Source organism: Antedon bifida, chromosome 1 (genome assembly GCF_963402885.1).
Source record: "Antedon bifida chromosome 1, ecAntBifi1.1, whole genome shotgun sequence".
NCBI classification, from domain to species: Eukaryota; Metazoa; Echinodermata; class Crinoidea; order Comatulida; family Antedonidae; genus Antedon; species Antedon bifida.
In genome coordinates this window covers 23,217,870-23,240,320 of record NC_136226.1, presented here as the reverse complement: position 1 = coordinate 23,240,320, position 22,451 = coordinate 23,217,870, and the positions used below count along the sequence as shown (strand labels likewise).

General features: G+C 32.1%; 1 protein-coding gene and 1 non-coding gene across 2 annotated transcripts; one reads left to right on the top strand and one right to left on the bottom strand.

The window, feature by feature from the left end:
• Nucleotides 1-959: 959 nt before the first annotated feature.
• LOC144845780 (prostatic acid phosphatase-like) lies at nucleotides 960-22,065 on the bottom strand. The gene is made up of 11 exons (XM_078703217.1): nucleotides 21,879-22,065; nucleotides 20,898-20,993; nucleotides 20,221-20,433; nucleotides 17,337-17,432; nucleotides 16,941-17,042; nucleotides 16,440-16,566; nucleotides 15,861-15,934; nucleotides 15,043-15,149; nucleotides 14,294-14,454; nucleotides 13,522-13,700; nucleotides 960-1,015 (listed from the first exon to the last, which is right to left on the bottom strand). Exons 1-10 carry the CDS (start codon nucleotides 21,999-22,001, stop codon nucleotides 13,552-13,554), a joined length of 1,248 nt encoding a protein of 415 aa, XP_078559343.1. The 5' UTR covers nucleotides 22,002-22,065; the 3' UTR covers nucleotides 960-1,015; nucleotides 13,522-13,551.
• On the top strand, nucleotides 13,061-13,178 carry LOC144854299 (U5 spliceosomal RNA). The gene has a single exon (XR_013614560.1). It is a non-coding gene; the product is annotated as a U5 spliceosomal RNA (small nuclear RNA).
• Nucleotides 22,066-22,451: the final 386 nt, after the last annotated feature.

Sequence of the window (22,451 nt, the reverse complement as noted above, 5' to 3'; positions counted from 1 at the left end):
AAAAATACATCATAACATCATTATACAAAAAAAGAAAGACAAACAATAGTTGTATATTCAACCGTTCTATTTATCAATAGGTGTCTTTAATTAGTAACCTTTATATCTCAATAAGAATTTTCTTCTGTTTCTGCATGTGCTAAATAATTCGTTTCTTTGATTAAGAGAGCAAATATCAGGCTTATATATAATGAAATATTTCTCTTGCAGACATCAAAACAGATCCAACTGATATTACAGATCCATAAAAACGTTTAAGTTCCAACATAGGCCTGAATACTTTTTTGTCGCTTATGAACACAAAATAAAATAAATAATCGTATTTCAAACTGCATTGTAGCTGTATGCTGATTACATGAGTATTCATTTTCAATGAGATTTTTGATATCTGAAAACAAACCTATTCCAAATATTATGGAATTAATGACGTATACCTTTCTTTCGAATTGATAAATCACTGGTCGGTTTGGAGTTTGCTATGCCTATTATCTAATACGGATACCTAAACAATTCAGTCAATAAATATTTCAGGGAGTTCCCTTAACAAGTATGAATGGTCAATAGGGACAAGAATGTGTTAAAATAAATTTTAAAAACTGTGTAGAAGCAAATTAAAAACACACATAGGCTTTATGATAACTATAATTACAGTCAAAAATAAAGTAAAAAGCAATTGAAATTCATACATCTTACCATTACCAAACTAAACTAATTAAGAAAGAATTATATACAACATCTCACTGGATTTTCAATAGGCCTACACCTACATTATAATGACAATCATTAGTCACCAATACAATTTTACGAAAGGTCACTTTGTAATGATTCGAAAATAAATGTATTGGTCTAATAAACTACAACGCATGTTTCTAAAAATCAGAAGTGGGGTTCTCTCTTGGAAGTTTTAACGAATTCATCTGTATACCAGCCATGTACAAACTGATTAGATTTGTCTTCGTCCTCACTGCTGTAAGTTATAATATCGCTACCAACCTTACGTTCAAATACATAAATTCTGAAAACAAACAATAATACATGCTATTCAAATTCTCTGAAATAATAATCCAATGTGAATTTGTGTGGTGTGTATAGACATTTTTAACTAGACATGAAACTCGTCACTTTGACGAGTTAGTTATCCGCACAACGACAAACGCCACGTGCACGTCATACGTTGGAATATTGCACACAGATAAAGATTATGGCATTATGACAAGAACTGAAGAATATGATATGCTGTTAGTGCTGAATTCTGTCAATTTGTGTCATATAGTATATACATGCAAAGAGTATAATCTGTATACATATTACATACAGTGTAGAATAGGTGAAATTACGGGACCCGCCATTTATTCCAATTTTTAACATGGCGACGGTATCAAAATGAAACACTTAAATAGCAATTTCTGGAGGAAATTATCTCAGGAACAACATATTAACGTGTAGAAGAAATTTGAATACGTAAAATATAGATGCGCACCCTTTTAAATGTGATGAACTATTACGCAAAATATGAAAATACGACTTTTTTTATTCAACTGGCCATATGATGACGTCACAACATCCGATTGGCAAAATGTTTACATGAATTCGTATCTACAATCCAATAGCTTCCAGAAAACGTTTTAATCGTGATTATCACATTTTATTCTTACGAGCTATTACAGATTAAAATTTACTGTAAAGATGAAATTAATGACCCACGTAATTAAAATTTTTAGGCATGATGACGTCATAAAAATTAAAATATTTTTATCTCATGCTAAAGAAAGTTGATTGACCTACACAATATATAAATTTAGGAGAAAAAGGAATACAGATAAGCGTGATGCGCTCCATTGAATGTGATGAGCAATAACGAAAGAGACAAAAATCCTATATTTTACATTCGTGTGGCCATACGATGACGTCACAATGTTTTTTTAGCCTTATCGATGCAGTGGGAAAGCCACTTCGCGTTTTGACCGTTAAATCGTGTAAAATCGACTTACTTCCGCATTGACGATTTTGAAGCGCCACCTATCGTTGAAAACTGAAACCACGATTTTTCGTCGCCTAGCAAATAAGTGCTGTTTTATTTTAAGCTCTCATGAATATTTAAGAACCGCCCAACATTACCTATTATGGTAAAAGCATTTCCTAATAAGTATAATTGGATAACCAATCGGTTTCCTTTAAAAAAACCGAAGCTAATACAATACATTCGGCGACTGAAGTCGGGACTCGTGAAATTTATAAATGTGGTACGATTTGACTACTGTTTTGTTGTTCATTTTCTGAATAGTCGGAGGTGCGTCCCAACAAATTAAAAAAATTATAATCAATTGTTTTATCAAGAATAATATTAGTTTAATCGAGTATGATATATTTCTATCCTGTTCAAAATTTGTTGGTGTATTCTCAGGCCTCGAAAGGTAGGTACATTTTCTAGCTGTGAGCGTGGTTCCGGCAACGCGAGACACGTGTGTCAGTATAGGCGATAGCGAGATGTGTGTTGTACTGTGTTGATACTGATTCTATAGTCGTTAAGTTGTACTGATTACGAGTATCATTGGTCCTGGCCGGCCTAGCCTGGTGATCTGATCCCCACCAAAAATACTTTTTTTCAATCAGTATTAATATTATTATTTTATTTTTCATTTATTATTTGATTTATTAGGCTCAATAGATGCCTAGCTAGGCTACTAGTAGGCCTAGGCCTAGATTTATATAAATAATAATAGTAAATACTGTAATTTAAATAATATAATAAAATACAGCCCCCATTTTACTTTTTAGGCCATCATATAATAATTATATATACAACCAGACATTAACATTTTTATTTAATAATATTTATTATTTTTTCTGACACTTTCAGGAATCGTTGATGATGCAGAGTTCTTCGTCTTTGTGACTTCAAATTGAGAGTGAAGTGGATAAAAAGATGACACCGGTACCTACCGACATTGTCACTCATAGTTACCCAAACTATAATTTAATAATTTAAAACAAAATGTTGAATTACAAATATATGTATGTTGCAGAGGATTTAGATGAATTACAATACAAATGTTTTATGTTGAATGCAAACCTACTACACTATACTCTGTAAATTATGTTATTATTGTCATGTGGTAGACCTTAAAAATTAAATATTTATTGTATGTTAGGCCTATATTATATTTTATTAATACTGTATTACTATTAGTTTGTATTATACAGTCTAGTACTAGGCTAGTTTGTACATGTTTTTACCAAAAAAAATGAATAAATAATTTGTTATTCAATCTAATTGCTTGTTTGTTCATCAATAACAAAACAATTGTAAGCAAGTATATAACAGTTCTTGTTAGCCGCTTATTTCAGGTCATATTATTAATATTAGCTAGGCTCGACGCGCCCGATCACAACGTCACTAAGTGACTTTCCGCCCCTGGAACAATCGCTCGCTAAATAGGGCTAGGCCTCGGACTCGTATAAAAGCTATTATAATAGTTATGATAAATATTCCTCAAATAAAATGTATATTGTGATAAATAAACAAGTAATAATATACGTTGTATTGGAATGTATTTATTTATATGAATTCTTATACGCGGACAATTATAAACATCGCGTATATCGTTCGCTATAAATAAATTCATAAATACGATGACGATGTGTTTACAAAATGGCGGTTTCGCTAGTTTTCGATGGAACAAATAGAGGTACCTTTAGTTTGAATAGTCGGAGCTGCATCCCAACCACCGAATTTTGTATCTTAATATCGTATTCTGTAGATTATTAATTTTTCTAACAGGGATTTTAAATTCAGGACTGTTCAATTTTTCTAAATATTTTATTTTAACGATTTTCTAGGGTACAATTTCGGAAAATAGACATTGGTTGATTTTGCCGTTAAATTACAGATTATCGTTTTCTTCAAATACATTTAATTTTACATGACAATATATTAAAACCATTTATGAATTTATTTCACTAACAATATTTTTCCGATAATCAGCTAAATTTACAAATATTGTGTTTTTCCAACACCCTAAAATTTAGCAATTTTGAACTAAATTAGAAAAGTAGGGCGCCCTCTCCGAGTCGAAATTTGACACGATTTGTCGACTGGCTTTCCCACTGGATGCATGATCCGATATCTACAACTCATCAACTTCTAGATTTTGTAATAAAAATAAACGGTTCACGGTTTACTTTAGAAACTATGACTGTTTAAAAAAAGACATAATTTTGACGATTTTTTAAGCTTTTTCATAAAAAACGCGCACGAATTGTCTAATTCAACGTGTTCGTATGGCGTTATTTAAACTGGAAAAGGTCTAAATTGTTTTCAAAATTACTAGGAAAGACTTGAAAAATATAATTCAAGAGAAAAAAATATGTTTTTAACGCTACGTGCGCACCGCGTGCGTAAAAAATTGCGCGCCCGTGGGAATTTTTGACATGCTCAAAATGACAAGAAACGCATAAAAAGTTGATTAGAAATTAATTTTGCGCATTTTGAAATTTTAAATGCGCGTGCGCGCGTAACTTCTTGTGAAACATGCCATTTTTAATCCGTAGAAAGTTTGCCCCTGATATGACTTAAATTTTGTCAAAGTGTCAATACTAAATGACTTTTGGTTTTTAATCTATAATCAATCATTGAAATTCATAAAATTGCGCGTAAGTCACGTTGCGCAACTATGACGTCATTCAAAAATAGGAGGTGCACAACTTCACGTAAATGCCCATATGTTGTCAAAGTTATGAAATGTTATGTTTACACATTTTAGAGAAACGCGACTCACAAAAAGGAAGGAAGGATCCAAGAATAATACAGAAAACTAGATTTGAACTCGTCACTTTGACGAGTTCGGGTTATCCGCGCAAACGCAACATGCACATACGTTAAAAATATATGAACGCCGACAATTATTATGCCATCCTATGACATGAATTAAATATGTTTACAGTGCTGAATTGTACCTAATATTTAGCATACAGCATATTACAGTGTTTACAGAATACACTGTATATGTTATATACAGTGTAGCATAGACGAAATTACGAGACCCATCTTTTTAATCCAATTATTAACACGATGACGTCATCAAATTGACATATAAAATAACTTTTTAGAAGATAATTATCTAATTAATTACATTAATACAAATTTGAAAAATTTTGGGCACGTAAAAGTGAGATGCGCTCTCGTTTAAACGCAATGAACTTTTACGCAAGAGATGTAAATGTGACTTTTTGAATTCAACTGGCCATATGATGACGTCACAACATCTGATTGGCAAAATATTTACATGAATTCGTATCTACAATCCAATAGCTTCCAGAAAACATTTTAATCATGATTATCACTTTTTATTCTGACGAGCTATAACAGATTGAAATTTACTGTAAAGATGAAAATAGGTGACCCACGTTATTTACATTTTTAGGCACGATGACGTCATAAAAATTAAAATATTTTTAATTCATGCGAAAGATAGTTGATTGACGTAGACAGTATTAAAATATCTGAGGAAATGGAATACGTATAAGCGAGATGCGCTCTATTTAATGTGATGAGCAATAACGAAAGAGTACAAAATTCTATATTTTACATTCGTGTGGCCATACGATGACGTCGTAACATCCGAGTGGTAAAGATTCTGCATGAATTTATATCTACAACATATCTGCTTACATATTAAATTAAAAAAATTGGGGGTCGTGGATGATCCTGAGGAGCTATAATAGATTAAAAATAGGCAAAATTTTGACAATATTTTGTCACTTTTGCAACTAAAACGCGCGCAAATGGTATAAATCAACGTGTTCGTATGACGTCATTTTAATTTGAAATGATGTCAATCTTTTTTTAAATGACTAGGAAAGGCTAGAAAATCACAATTCAAGAAAAAAACACATGATTTTCATGCTCCGTGCGCACCTTACGCGTAAAATTTTTCGCGCGCGCGGGAATTTTTGACATGCTTAAAATGTCATGATCAGCGCAGAAAGTTGATTAGAAATTATGTTTTCGCATTTTGAAACTTTAAATGCGCGTGCGCGCGTAACTTCTTGTAAAACATGCCATTTTTAATCCATAGAAAGTTTGCCCTTGATATGACTTAAATTTTCACCAAGTGTCAATACAAAATGACTTTTATTTTTTATCCTATGATCAATCATTGAAATTCATAAAATCGCGCGTAAGTCACTTTGCGCAACTCTGACGTCATTCAAAATATGGAGGTGCACAACTTCAGGTAAATGTCCATATAATGACAAAGTTATACAAAGTTATGTTCACAAGCAATAGGGGATATGCGACGCACAAAAATCCGGGAAAGAAAGAAGAATAACAAAGAAGAAGATGAAAACTAGACATGAAACTCGTCACTTTGACGAGTTAGTTATCCGCACCACGACAAACGCCACGTGCACGTCATACGTTGGAATATTGCACACAGATAAAGTTTATGGCATTATGACAAGAACTGAAGAATATGATATGCTGTTAGTGCTGAATTCTGTCAATTTTGTGTCATATAGTATATACATGCAAACAGTATAAGCTGTATACATATTACATACAGTGTAGAATAGGTGAAATTACGGGACCCGCCATTTATTCCAATTTTTAACATGGCGACGGTATCAAAATGAAACACTTAGATAGCAATTTCAGAAGGAAATTATCTCAGGAACAACATATTAACGTGTAGAAGAAATTTGAATACGTAAAATATAGATGCGCACCCTTTTAAATGTGATGAACTATTACGCAAAATATGAAAATACAACTTTTTTTATTCAACTGGCCATATGATGACGTCACAACATCCGATTGGCAAAATGTTTACATGAATTCGTATCTACAATCCAATAGCTTCCAGAAAACGTTTTAATCGTGATTATCACATTTTATTCTTACGAGCTATTACAGATTAAAATTTACTGTAAAGATGAAATTAATGACCCACGTAATTAAAATTTTTAGGCATGATGACGTCATAAAAATTAAAATATTTTTATCTCATGCTAAAGAAAGTTGATTGACCTACACAATATATAAATGTAGGAGAAAAAGGAATACAGATAAGCGTGATGCGCTCCATTGAATGTGATGAGCAATAACGAAAGAGACAAAAATCCTATATTTTACATTCGTGTGGCCATACGATGACGTCACAATGTTTTTTTAGCCTTATTGATGCATGATCCGATATCTACAACTCATCAACTTCTAGATTTTGTAATAAAAATAAACGGTTAACGGTTTACTTTAGAAACTATGACTGTTTAAAAAAAGACATAATTTTGACGATTTTTTAAGCTTTTTCATAAAAAACGCGCACAAATTGTCTAATTCAACGTGTTCGTATGGCGTTATTTAAACTGAAAAAGGTCTAAATTGTTTTCAAAATTACTAGGAAAGGCTTGAAAAATATAATTCAAGAGAAAAAAATATGTTTTTAACGCTACGTGCGCACCGCGCGCGTAAAAAATTGCGCGCCCGTGGGAATTTTTGACATGTTCAAAATGACAAGAAACGCGTAAAAAGTTGATTAGAAATTAATTTTGCGCATTTTGAAATTTTAAATGCGCGTGCACGCGTAACTTCTTGTGAAACATGCCATTTTAAATCCGTAGAAAGTTTGCCCCTGATATGACTTAAATTTTGTCAAAGTGTCAATACTAAATGACTTTTTGTTTTTAATCTATGATCAATCATTGAAATTCATAAAATTGCGCGTAAGTCACGTTGCGCAACTATGACGTCATTCAAAAATAGGAGGTGCACAACTTCACATAAATGCCCATATGTTGTCAAAGTTATGAAATGTTATGTTTACACATTTTAGAGAAACACGACTCACAAAAAGGAAGGAAGGAAAGAAGAACTAGACATGAAACTCGTCACTTTGACGAGTTAGTTATCCGCACCACGACAAACGCCACGTGCACGTCATACGTTGGAATATTGCACACAGATAAAAATTATGGCATTATGACAAGAACTGAAGAATATGACATGCTGTTAGTGCTGAATTTTGTGTCATATAGTATATACATGCAAACAGTATAATATACATATTACATACAGTGTAGAATAGGTGAAATTACGGGACCCGCCATTTATTCCAATTTTTAACATGGCGACGGTATCAAAATGAAACACTTAGATAGCAATTTCAGAAGGAAATTATCTCAGGAACAACATATTAACGTGTAGAAGAAATTTGAATACGTAAAATATAGATGCGCACCCTTTTAAATGTGATGAACTATTACGCAAAATATGAAAATACGACTTTTTTTATTCAACTGGCCATATGATGACGTCACAACATCCGATTGGCAAAATGTTTACATGAATTCGTATCTACAATTCAATAGCTTCCAGAAAACGTTTTAATCGTGATTATCACATTTTATTCTTACGAGCTATTACAGATTAAAATTTACTGTAAAGATGAAATTAATGACCCACGTAATTAAAATTTTTAGGCATGATGACGTCATAAAAATTAAAATATTTTTATCTCATGCTAAAGAAAGTTGATTGACCTACACAATATATAAATGTAGGAGAAAAAGGAATACAGATAAGCGCGATGCGCTCCATTGAATGTGATGAGCAATAACGAAAGAGACAAAAATCCTATATTTTACATTCGTGTGGCCATACGATGACGTCACAATGTTTTTTTAGCCTTATTGATGCATGATCCGATATCTACAACTCATCAACTTCTAGATTTTGTAATAAAAATAAACGGTTAACGGTTTACTTTAGAAACTATGACTGTTTAAAAAAAGACATAATTTTGACGATTTTTTAAGCTTTTTCATAAAAAACGCGCACGAATTGTCTAATTCAACGTGTTCGTATGGCGTTATTTAAACTGGAAAAGGTCTAAATTGTTTTCAAAATCACTGGGAAAGGCTTGAAAAATATAATTCAAGAGAAAAAAATATGTTTTTAACGCTATGTGCGCACCGCGCGCATAAAAAATTGCGCGCCCGTGGGAATTTTTGACATGCTCAAAATGACAAGAAACGCGTAAAAAGTTGATCAGAAATTAATTTTGCGCATTTTGAAATTTTAAATGCGCGTGCGCGCGTAACTTCTTGTGAAACATGCCATTTTTAATCCGTAGAAAGTTTGCCCCTGATATGACTTAAATTTTGTCAAAGTGTCAATACTAAATGACTTTTGGTTTTTAATCTATGATCAATCATTGAAATTCATAAAATTGCGCATAAGTCACGTTGCGCAACTATGACGTCATTCAAAAATAGGAGGTGCACAACTTCACGTAAATGCCCATATGTTGTCAAAGTTATGAAATGTTATGTTTACACATTTTAGAGGAACACGACTCACAAAAAGGAAGGAAGGAAAGAAGAATAATACAGAAAAAAAATATTGATCTCATACAATTACAAGGAGTTATCCGCTTGGTATACCAAGCGGATAACTAACTAGACATGAAACTCGTCACTTTGACGAGTTAGTTATCCGCACAACGACAAACGCCACGTGCACGTCATACGTTGGAATATTGCACACAGATAAAGATTATGGCATTATGACAAGAACTGAAGAATATGATATGCTGTTAGTGCTGAATTCTGTCAATTTGTGTCATATAGTATATACATGCAAACAGTATAATCTGTATACATATTACATACAGTGTAGAATAGGTGAAATTACGGGACCCGCCATTTATTCCAATTTTTAACATGGCGACGGTATCAAAATGAAACACTTAAATAGCAATTTCTGAAGGAAATTATCTCAGGAACAACATATTAACGTGTAGAAGTAATTTGAATACGTAAAATATAGATGCGCACCCTTTTAAATGTGATGAACTATTACGCAAAATATGAAAATACGACTTTTTTTATTCAACTGGCCATATGATGACGTCACAACATCCGATTGGCAAAATGTTTACATGAATTCGTATCTACAATCCAATAGCTTCCAGAAAAAGTTTTAATCGTGATTATCACATTTTATTCTTACGAGCTATTACAGATTAAAATTTACTGTAAAGATGAAATTAATGACCCACGTAATTAAAATTTTTAGGCATGATGACGTCATAAAAATTAAAATATTTTTATCTCATGCTAAAGAAAGTTGATTGACCTACACAATATATAAATTTAGGAGAAAAAGGAATACAGATAAGCGTGATGCGCTCTATTGAATGTGATGAGCAATAACGAAAGAGACAAAAATCCTATATTTTACATTCGTGTGGCCATACGATGACGTCACAATGTTTTTTTAGCCTTATCGATGCATGATCCGATATCTACAACTCATCAACTTCTAGATTTTGTAATAAAAATAAACGGTTCACGGTTTACTTTAGAAACTATGACTGTTTAAAAAAAGACATAATTTTGACGATTTTTTAAGCTTTTTCATAAAAAACGCGCACGAATTGTCTTATTCAACGTGTTCGTATGGCGTTATTTAAACTGGAAAAGGTCTAAATTGTTTTCAAAATTACTAGGAAAGACTTGAAAAATATAATTCAAGAGAAAAAAATATGTTTTTAACGCTACGTGCGCACCGCGTGCGTAAAAAATTGCGCGCCCGTGGGAATTTTTGACATGCTCAAAATGACAAGAAACGCATAAAAAGTTGATTAGAAATTAATTTTGCGCATTTTGAAATTTTAAATGCGCGTGCGCGCGTAACTTCTTGTGAAACATGCCATTTTTAATCCGTAGAAAGTTTGCCCCTGATATGACTTAAATTTTGTCAAAGTGTCAATACTAAATGACTTTTGGCTTTTAATCTATAATCAATCATTGAAATTCATAAAATTGCGCGTAAGTCACGTTGCGCAACTATGACGTCATTCAAAAATAGGAGGTGCACAACTTCACGTAAATGCCCATATGTTGTCAAAGTTATGAAATGTTATGTTTACATATTTTAGAGAAACACGACTCACAAAAAGGAAGGAAGGAAAGAAGAATAATACAGAAAAACTAGATTTGAACTCGTCACTTTGACGAGTTCGGGTTATCCGCGCAAACGCAACATGCACATACTTAACTATATGAACCTCGACAATTATTATGCATCCTATGACATGAAATAAATATGTTTACAGTGCTGAATTGTACCTATTATGTAGCATACACCATATTACAGTATTTTACAGAATAAACTGTATATGTTATATACAGTGTAGCATAGACAAAATTACGAGACCCATCTTTTAAATCCAATTTTTAACACGATGACGTCATCAAATTGACATATAAAGATAACAATTTTAGAAGATAATTATCTAAAAATTTACATTAAAATAAATTTGAAGAATGTTGGGCACGTAAAAGTGAGATGCGCTCTCGTTTAAACGCAATGAACTTTTACGCAGGAGATGAAAATATGACTTTTTTAATTCAACTGGCCATATGATGACGTCACAACATCTGATTGGCAAAATATTCACATCAATTCGTATCTACAATCCAATAGCTTTCAGAAAACGTTTTAATCATGATTATCACTTTTTATTCTGACGAGCTATAACAGATTGAAATTTACTGTAAAGATGAAAATAAGTGACCCACGTTATTTACGTTTTTAGACATGATGACGTCATAAAAATTAAAATATTTTTAATTCATGCGAAAGATAGTTGATTAACGTAGACAATATTAAAATTTCGGGGGAAATGGAATACCTATAACCGAGAAGCGCTTTGTTGAATTTGATGAGCAATAACGAAAGAGTAAAAAATCCTATATTTTACATTCGTGTGGCCATACGATGACGTCATAACATCCGAGTGGTAAAGGTTCTGCATGAATTCATATCTACAACATATCTGGTTTCATATTAAATTTAAAAAATTGGGGGTCGTGGATGATCCTGAGGAGCTATAATAGATTAAAAATAGGCTTAATTTTGACAATATGTTGTCACTTTTGCAACTAAAACGCGCGCAAATGGTCTAAATCAACGTGTTTGTATGACGTCATTTTAATTTGAAATGATGTAAATCTTTTTTAAAATGACTAAGAAAGGCTGTAAAATCATAATTCAAGAAAAAAACACATGATTTTCATGCTCCGTGCGCACCTTACGCGTAGTTTTTTTCGCGCGCGTGGGAATTTTTGACATGTTCAAAATGTCATGATCAGCGTAGAAAGTTGATTAGAAATTAATTTTGCGCATTTTGAAATTTTAAATGCGCGTGCGCGCGTAACTTCTCGTGTAACATGCTATTTTTAATCCATAGAAAGTTTTCCCATGATATGACTTAAATTTTCACCAAGTGTCAATACAAAATGACTTTTGGTTTATAATCTATGATCAATCATTGAAATTCATAAAATTGCGCGTAACTTACGCTGTGCGACTCTAACGTCATATAACGAAGTTTCTTGCACATCTACAGCTACAGGTCAATCTTTTGACAAAGTTATACAATGTTATGTTGACAAGGATGAGAGATATGCATGCAACAAAATTCCGGGAAAGAAAGAAGAACAAAGAAGATGAAAAAAAAAAAAGATATTTACAATCACAAGGGTTATCCGCAACTTCTAAGTTGCGGATAACCAAAAATATTGATCTCATACAATAACAAGGAGTTATCCGCTTGGTATACCAAGCGGATAACTAATAATACAGAAAAAAAATATTGATCTCATACAATAACAAGGAGTTATCCGCTTGGTATACCAAGCGGATAACTAAAAAAGATATTTACAATCACATGGGTTATCCGCAACTAAGTTGCGGATAACCAAAAAATATTGATCCCATACAATAACAAGGAGTTATCCGCTCTACCAAGCGGATAACTAATAATATTCATTAGAGGTAGTTAAGTTAATAATAATTATCAGATAAAACTTGACCTTTTTTAAAAATAAATTGTTAATTAATTTTTTTAATATTTTAACCTCAATCACAAAATATACAATAATATTTTACAGAGAAATATATAAAAAATGCTGAAAATGGAAAATTACAAATTGACACCAATATTTGGCGAGTTCCTTTGATATACTTATTGTACCAAGCATTCTCATATCGTTACTCTGGTTTCTCTGCATCACGCATAAATCTTTCGCCTTTTACTAAAGATTTCCGTGCAGGGGAACATTCATTGAGTTTATACTCAATTTTTCTCAGCCCTTGTATTTACAAGGGTAATATAATTATTTAAAAGCAGATCAAATAGGATTAACCTTACTTAGGAGCTGCAAGGCCTTGATAGACATATGTAACGTATAACGTGTTTACCCTATATCAAGAATGAGGTAATAATAAATATCTACAGTATAAAAAGTAGGCATATCTAGAAAAGTATGTAAGTATGTGTAACATAATGCAGGAAACCGATTCATTCAATCATTGTTATGATGGCCAATGTTATCTAACAAAAATGTTCAGTTGAAAATAACTTGATTATCAATCATTCCTCATAAATGTTAGTCTGATGTATAAAATAATGGTACCGATGTTATACTGACTCAACATGCATGCATGCATACCTTTTTTTTGTTAAATTTAGCTTAAAACCTTTATGGCACCTGTGCTGGTATCAACTCTTGATATTCTGTTGATTCATCGATTGATTTATGGTTTGGTTTTCTTGTTATAACATACATAACGATGAGACAACAGAAGAATAAGCAAGCTACCATTATTGCCACAAACAAACTATAATTTTCTGAAATACAAAACAAAGACAATTTGTTATATAAAACAAAGAAAGTAATGTGTATAACTGCGTGATTAGGTCATTTGTACACCTCGACATATTTGGCGGATCGAGATATGTTTTGAATGGGAGGGGATATAACGAGCATTCAAAGTCATAGACGTTCCAGATTATAATTTTGTTGTTGTTGTACTTTGGGCGGGCCTGGCGAACGATTGATATTGAAAACTTCAGTAGTTAGTAGAGTAATATCATTGAGGCTGTTCTTGAAATATTTGTGGGTTATCCAAAGACACAAATTGTTACCGTAAATAGGTCTTACATTAAAACACGGTAGGCCTACCAATACATAAAGAACATATGAACGAACACAATTGGTGTTTATAGATTTAAATTAAACATGGACAACCCATTGACTTCCAGTCAATTTGACTATTTTTTGCTTACAAGTTTTAGTAAAAGTGAATAACTATTAATAATGATGTGACATTTAAAATGGCATATTCAACGAAAAACATTTTCAAACAAAATATTTTTTCGGGGAGACAATATATCTTTTAAAAAATTGTTTTTGAATTTTAAATGATTTCTTTATATCTTACCTAACGGTGTCCTACAAGCATCACGTATATCGCCAGGTAACACATTGGTTAATATTCGTTTGAATTCATCTAATGGACACAAGTCGGTGCAAGTAGGTAAACTCATGATATAAGGATCAACCGTGCTATCATTCCTGTACCATATCTTCACGTAGTACTCACTATAAAATTTGGTAAATTATTTAATATATATTTAACGTCAACACCATAATCTTAATCCTTTTTTATATGTGTTCTACTAGTTAATCACTCATTTTTTTTAAAGATTACCGGTAATGAAATGAAATTGTGAAGAGCACATAAAATGACATAATTTATTTAGAAGTGCTTGTTGAACCACAGGCAGGCTTTACAGAACTGGTTACTCAGAATGAAACATTCTAAAACCATCCGGGGGAAAATTAATCATTGTGTTACGTCTTATTAATCATTGACATAACAAAAATCAGCCAAATGAATCAAATCATTAGGCCTAACCACGCCAATTTAATTATTAACCTAACAAAATGTAACCACTGAACTTGGGTTAAATTACGGTTGCATAAGAAAAATGAAATAGGAGGACATGTAATGACATTAGAGCAAATAGACAATCTCTCTATCATCCTAGTAGGCCTATCATGTTTGTTTCCCATAATGTTACAAAAACAAATTTTGTAATACTACTGTATATATTATTTAGCTACATGAATAAACGAACGGTTTCACTTAGCTGCGCATGTGCCGTTTCACGTAGTTGTTCTACTTACTTTTGACTATCATTCCACAGTTCAACACCTAAACATGTCGCGGTTGGAGGTGGTGCGCCATCGTATATTCCTAAGGCCATACTTAAAGGAACTAAAGTTGTATCATGCTGAGAAAAAATACAAAGTATAATGATATGTCTCATAAATAAAAATCAATGGATGGATGGATGGATGGATAGATGGACGGCTTATGGACTAAACAACTAAATAGAAATTCTCTGTAAAAGAATAACTATAAATAGAATAATAATACACAACCAAATACAGTAGAGCTAGCAAAACAGAGTTGGAGGAGCAGAGTCTTCACATATGAAGTTGGCTCCAAATATGAAGAAGATGAAGAAGAAGAAGACAATTCATCATTCCTCGGAGACGGATCAATATTATTTTTGTTTAAAAAGAGATTGTGACAAGAACGTAGTATGGCACCGTACAGTACTTTACGGTACAAATTTTACTGTACGGCCCTGCACAACACTGTACGTTACAAACAGTATATGCCGCGCCTATTGTAAGGCAAGGTTTTCAGCTATTAAAAACAATTATCGTAAAGGCATAGGTAATTGCGAAGCATCCTCGTATTATTGTGTGCGGGTATTTTTCAAGATGGACATTCATTAGACAGTGTATACCACGATCGGAAAACACCCCTATTTAGGGAAAATCGTTGAACCTAAATTCGTTTTAATTGTCAATAACTAATTATCTAACTCAATTTGATTAGTACATCAGGTGGTTAAAATCAGTACCGAAAGTACGAACCAACTTTATATACCACCGAGTAAACATTCTAGAAGAAAAACATAATTTGTACTTACTCCTGAATACATGTAAAATTGTTGAGCGGAATGTTTTTTCTCCATATTTCCTAAAAGTAGCTGAACAATAGGACCTTATGAGCAAAAAAAAGGTACCGGTAATAAATGCAATGATGTCTCCATGAACGAAATAGCGTTGTATAGAAACATTTTAAAAACTGTTATGCATATGGTTTTCACTAAAATGTTGGGTACACAATGCCAGGATCGTTTTCAGTCCAGAGCCCTGTACTTGAAGTAGCGTGTTTGTCATAATGTATACATAACATTACCATTTAAATAAAGTGACACAAAGGGACTAATGAATCTATGTTATGACAGTACTAACGTGAAATGTGACCCTTTTAATTCCGCTTTCATTCGGCTATGAGAGAAGTACGGCATTTTTTTTTTGGCAAAATTTGTTTTTTAGACCACATTCGTTAATTCTCGTATATATTTTACGGTTATAGCCTGTAGAATTAAAGGCATCTATTATATGATAAAGGTAGCTATATGCCAATATTTGGCGGATACGACGAAGATGCTTATTGGACGCGTAACGGCTAGAGTTGAATATTAATATAGAAATAAACTTACCACCCTTCAACCTACAGATGTCTATATTGCCATCAAATAAAAAGTGTAAATAATGCACAGCAATTTCAGAGGATTTAGCAACTATTTCATCGGTTATCCACTGAGGTTGAGTGAGGTTATGCGAAATCTGTATGTTACAAAAGAGGCGTACATTAATCATAAAAATAACACTATTTGTTCATTATCACGTTTCAAATTAATTAAACAACATTCTAAATATTCTGTTATACTGTAGGCCCTATTTCAATAATCATGTCAATCTGCATTTTTACCATCTCAGGTTTGCTCATGTTTTATATAAAGTATTATATTATTTAGGCAGCCTTATTATGTAGATTTCCTTTTTATATAATAATGAGAAATATTCACTACCGTATCAATTTTTGTATTCATTTATCATTAATCCATCATTATTTTCCAGGTGTTTGTCTTTAATAAATCATTCATTAGCGCACCAGATGCTATTTTTTAATTTGCATACATTCGATAAAGTATATTTACCTCTATTGTGATTCCATCATTAAAGTCATAGCATTTACCAGCCATACGACTTAAAGAGCTATAGTTGTATTCTGCTTCTTCGTTTATGTATTTCAAAAACTCCTACAAAACAGAAGAAAACAGTTGTTGAATTCCTTTTCTTCCCCTTTCACAACTCTTTTGATTTACTTATAGGGGAGAGCGAGGATATCGCTATAACTTTTGAAGAAAATGTTTTAAAATGCTTATTTTGTTTGTATTGAATGAATACAGTGTAGGCCTATATCAATGTAAAAGAAATGAAAAAAATGTGACCATTTTATTTTTTGTTACTACTACCCAGTCTTAGTACTAATTACAAAATAAATAAATGGAAAATACAGATAATAAATAAATTTAGAAGAAATCTACACTTACTTGATTGTCTATTATAAACTGTTTATATTCATACGATTGTTTAACCTTTGCGAACAGTTTCTTATAATAACTGCACACATAGGCGTCTGGAACTAGCTGCAACGAAAAATCGAAATGTCAACAAAATTGCACAGAATCATAAGTTTGCTACCGTGCAATTTGCATTGACGGACATGGTTAACGGGATTCGGCCCTTCATTTTTGTTCTCGGCCTCGGAAAGGATATACATCAGAAAGAAGAGTATTCGCAATAATACATTTACTAGCAGTATATTGTAATCACTTTAGGATTTGCTATAATCAGTGACCTCAAAATAAGCATCTGTTCACACACAACATGTATATTTTTTCTTCAATTCAAGTTGGGGAAGCGAAGCTGGTAATGTGATGAATTGAGTATTGAGGGCGCTGCGTAGTCATTCTGTAATTGGAATACAGGTGACACTGTGTGATAAAAGACCGTGCGTAAGCAGAGCGGGTCTTTTGTTCGTTTTGTTGGCTCTCGCTATGTTACTACAGTTTTGGTTGAGAGTTTGTTTAAGCTATTGATATGTTCTTATTTTGTAAGTACTAAGCTTAACTTGTATATGTATAAGCAACTGATTTACCATATGTTAACTATAATCATGCTTACAATTAATGAAACTTGCATTTACAATATTTATCTTAGTTTTGCTCAGTCGGAAGTATAATAATCAGGAGTTGTTATCTTGTTATCACGAGTTGATGCTGTGTCATACATACGTTGGTGTTGATAACTTGAGGTACTATTATATTGTGATTGTTCGTTGTTGTATTAGTGTTATTACATTATTACTTATTGTTATAATTGACTGTTAGATACAGTGGCAATTGTTATTTGTTATTCGTATTTTGCAGGGCTTGAATCTTATATCTTGAATCTCGAATTCTTGTACCTGAAATGACTTATGCCTATGTAATGATTTGATGCTGAAGTACAATATATACGAAACTAATAAAATCGCACTGAAGGAAAGAAACCAAGTGTTTTCTCCTCTTTATTTGTTCGGGCCACGGCCACGACTTATAATAACTGCACACATAGGCGACTGGAAATAGCTGCAACGAAAAATCGAAATGTCAACAAAATTGCACAGAATCATAAGTTTGCTACCGTGCAATTTGCATTGACGGACATGGTTAACGGGATTCGGCCCTTCATTTTTGTTCTCGGCCTCGGAAAGGATATACATCAGAAAGAAGAGTATTCGCAATAATACATTTACTAGCAGTATATTGTAATCACTTTAGGATTTGCTATAATCAGTGACCTCAAAATAAGCATCTGTTCACACACAACATGTATATTTTGTCTTCAATTCAAGTTGGGGAAGCGAAGCTGGTAATATGAAAGAGACATTTTTAAAAGGAAGTCCAAGAGCTTGTAATAATGAAATTTGAAATGGTCACACATTTTTTTTAATATACATATATGGTAATGTGTAGATTATGAAAAGGCTGTGTACACCAACAAATCTTGCAAAACGTTTTGCTTGCAACCTCCGAGTTTGCCACTGTTGAAGGTATGTTATAGTTCCTGGCTACCCAGTTGATGTTATATAAAGACTTGTTTTCATCTGAAGGTTCAAATGACTAAGCTCTGATTTGCCAAGTTTACAGAGGAACTTCGGCCTCTAATGTATGCAAACTAGTATTCTATTCCAAAGTTTTTCAACTGAGTTACAAACTTTAGACAACTTGTCTTTTCAAACTCGGAGTGTGCAAACTATGTAGTGTAGACCGGGGTTTGATAATTTAAAATGAAAGTAATTTCTTACTAATTAATTTATTTATTCATTATCTTCATACTGTTTTCTTTTTTCTTTCTAGGGACGTTGCCTAGGACATTTATTATATACATAGGCCATTGGCTCGAATACAATAATATAAATAATTTACAATAAAATAAGCTAATGTGTGTGTTAAATAGGCCTAGTTCTTTCTCTTTTTATAAGATTAAAGCAACGTAAATGAATTTAGAAAGATTAAAATATATCGGGTTTTTGTTTGCTTGACATTAATAAAATAAATTTGTCAACTTACTGTTAGAATCGTTTACCACGTCATATAAAAAATATTTCCGACCATAACATTTTAAAAGGCAATAAAAAAAATACTTAAGGAACCGTGTGGAAATTTTGTAATTAAATAATATTTTTGTATGTAAGTGATGACAATGTTATAAATATATAAAAATAATTTTGCAATTTAATCGTATTTAAATAGTACATTTATATATTTTAATTTTGTAGTGCAAAATATAGGTTTTATAAGTATTATTTTGATATAATATTAAATTGTTTGTGTTTTTTGTGGCTTTGAGATTTTTTGAGAAATGACATATGACAGAGCAATAAATATTACAAACATTAAACAGATGGAAGTAATTGTTTTCTTAAATTATTTTATATATAACTCGTTTTCTACTCAATTATTATTTTTTTCTTGTCCATCGTCTTTTTTCAATTTTGAGGTCAATGACACCTAATCTAAACTTAGTTATAATTTGTTTTTATTTTAAATTCTTAATATATCTTGTTAAAATGTATTCTTTTTTTTTAAAAAACATTAAATCTAGAAATGAACCAATTTTATTGTCTTTCAATATCTCTTAAAGGTAATTTAAACTTATTTATAAAACTCTATTTATCATGTGCAACCCATATATAACCATAAGCCATTGAAAAAAAGAAGATTCTTTACATTAGCCCAACTGTTTTCATTTCTCTCTATTTTTCTAATTTGTAAACACTTTGAAAGAAATATACTTTTGTTGGTTTGAATAATATATAACCAATATCTAATAATATACACATTATACACTGCCATTATATTGAGAAATAAATCAAGTTTTCCTACTTACAATGTCGTCTCCTTCTGGTACATAGATATCATTGAGCCATCGGTTGGTTTCGTTTGGATACAAGCCCTTCAATGTCCAGTTAGCTGAATCAATAGTTCGTTCAAAATTAGTAGATCGAACATATATTTGATTTTCATTGAAACTTTGGTCAAGAAAGAAATCGTATTTATTTCTTAGAAAAGTTCCCAATTTATACATTTCACGTTGACCTTTCTGAAAGAGAAATATTATTTGCATAAAAATACAAACCATTGTTTAAACGCATTAACTGTATTAGTCAAGTGAAACAAATTAAAACCTTGAAGGACATAAAATAACCTATAGATTAAAAATACTTAAAAACAAAAACACGAAAATGCAAATAATGTAGGCCTATGTTTGTATTCGTTGAATTGCAAGAATTTCTGATTTTTCTTTAATATGAAGTTGGTATCGCGCTCTCTAAATATAATCATTAAGCATTAATATTTTCTATTTTATAGTTAAATTGATGGTTTATTCCAAAAGTTTACAATAATTACCGTACATATCTTGACAGCCAAAGTTCATTCGATACAAATGATCCTCATATATATATTTAAGAATCTATTTAATTATTTTTTGAGAATCTATTTAATTATATATGAACATCAATACTTATATACAATCAATACAATAATATGAACATCAATACTTACATGGGTTAGCTGTCCAAGACCTTGACTCCATTTTTCCGGTCCGTAGGCATCACTGGGATATGGTCTGACTGGTGTTCTTTCACCATGCCTGAATATCTTCAGCAAAATTAACAAAAGGCACAATGAACATATTTTAGTACGGTGTTTAGTAGCTTTGGTCTCTACTTAGAATCCTAAAGATCGGCACTTAGTGATCTTTAAATTAAACGTCAGAATGGGGTTCTTTCTTCTCCAAAAGAGTGAGGGTAAATGTAATCGGGTTGAGTTGTCTGGCCTCCTATCCATGTGCAGTGCTTCTTCAAATGGTCAATGCATTAATTTTAAAAGTTTAATTTTAAAGAAAATGTTTAGTTACTTAGTCCGGGACATTCCCGAACTTATAAGACTAGATTCCTCTATAACTTCCTATTGTCATTGTGACAGCTCTCTCTGTTATGTAGGTCTACCAAAATCGTGGCCTTTGGTCTCTAATTAGAAGGAGTCTTTAATTGGAGGGAGACCTGTAATTAAAAAGCAACTTCTTTTCCCTTATAATTGTTAAGGTCTCTTTCTTCAATATTGCAGGGTGAGAAAAATCCATAGTGTGATCAAGAAGCTAATGTTATACTGTAGCTCTATGGTGTTCTTTATTAAGTCTGCTATAATTATTATAGGCCTACCATTATGTTTTTATATACAGTACTACGTCCAAAATTATACAGGATTTACCTCTGAATGCTATAATAAACAAGGCCATATACATGGCTGCAGTCGCGTGCTGAAATTAGTGTTTGCCGACCAACCGGCCGACATAGTGAGCTGTAGAGTCGCGTTAGACGCGACTAAAAACACGGAGGTAGAGAATTAACCGATCACACATGAGAACTTTGGATAACTGCGATCGGAAACGAATTATTTAGTTCCGCCATGGTATAAATCCGTTCTATGCATGCTTAACTCTAGCGAGTGTGAAATCAAAGCCTAGACCTATAAATTACTTACCAGATTAACCATATGAAGTGTGAGGTTCTCTTCGTTTATGTTGGTACCGTCTGATTCTACCAAAGTCATACATAGTAGATTTAACAAAATTACAATTTTCAGATATATCCTAAACCCGTCCATTTGAAATGCATACACTATATACCGTTCTAACAAAAACAATCTGGGTAGATCTGGAGAATTTTTTGTAACTTGTACAAGCAATATAAAATTAGGTAGTACCGTATAAATATAAAGTATTTATTCATGCATTACCGTTTTATACTGTCTTTTTATTGCTTGACTTTTCATTGTGTTCTGCAACAATTGATAAAATCCGAGTATGGAAATTTGTCCATGGTACACGTCATAAAAAGGTAATAGTTTAAACAAATCATTATTAAAAACGCTTCTACTAGTCTAGAACACATCATAAATGTCATCAAAATCATAATGTATTTTCCAACGTACAATAAAAACTGTACATGAAACAGTTAACATTATATTATCGATGCGACGCCCTATGTCTATATACCTAATAATTTCTTTATTAGTATATAAAGAGATAAGGTATATGAGTTAAATGGTTTATAT

Coding starts and splice junctions, on each gene's coding strand:
- LOC144845780 (XM_078703217.1), bottom strand. CDS start 22,001: ATGGACGGGTTTAGGATATATCTGAAAATTGTAATTTTGTTAAATCTA. Junction 17,433..20,220: donor TACCAGAAGGAGACGACATT/GTAAGTAGGAAA, acceptor TTTTCGTTGCAG/CTAGTTCCAGACGCCTATGT. Junction 14,455..15,042: donor CTGTGGAATGATAGTCAAAA/GTAAGTAGAACA, acceptor CAAATTTTATAG/TGAGTACTACGTGAAGATAT.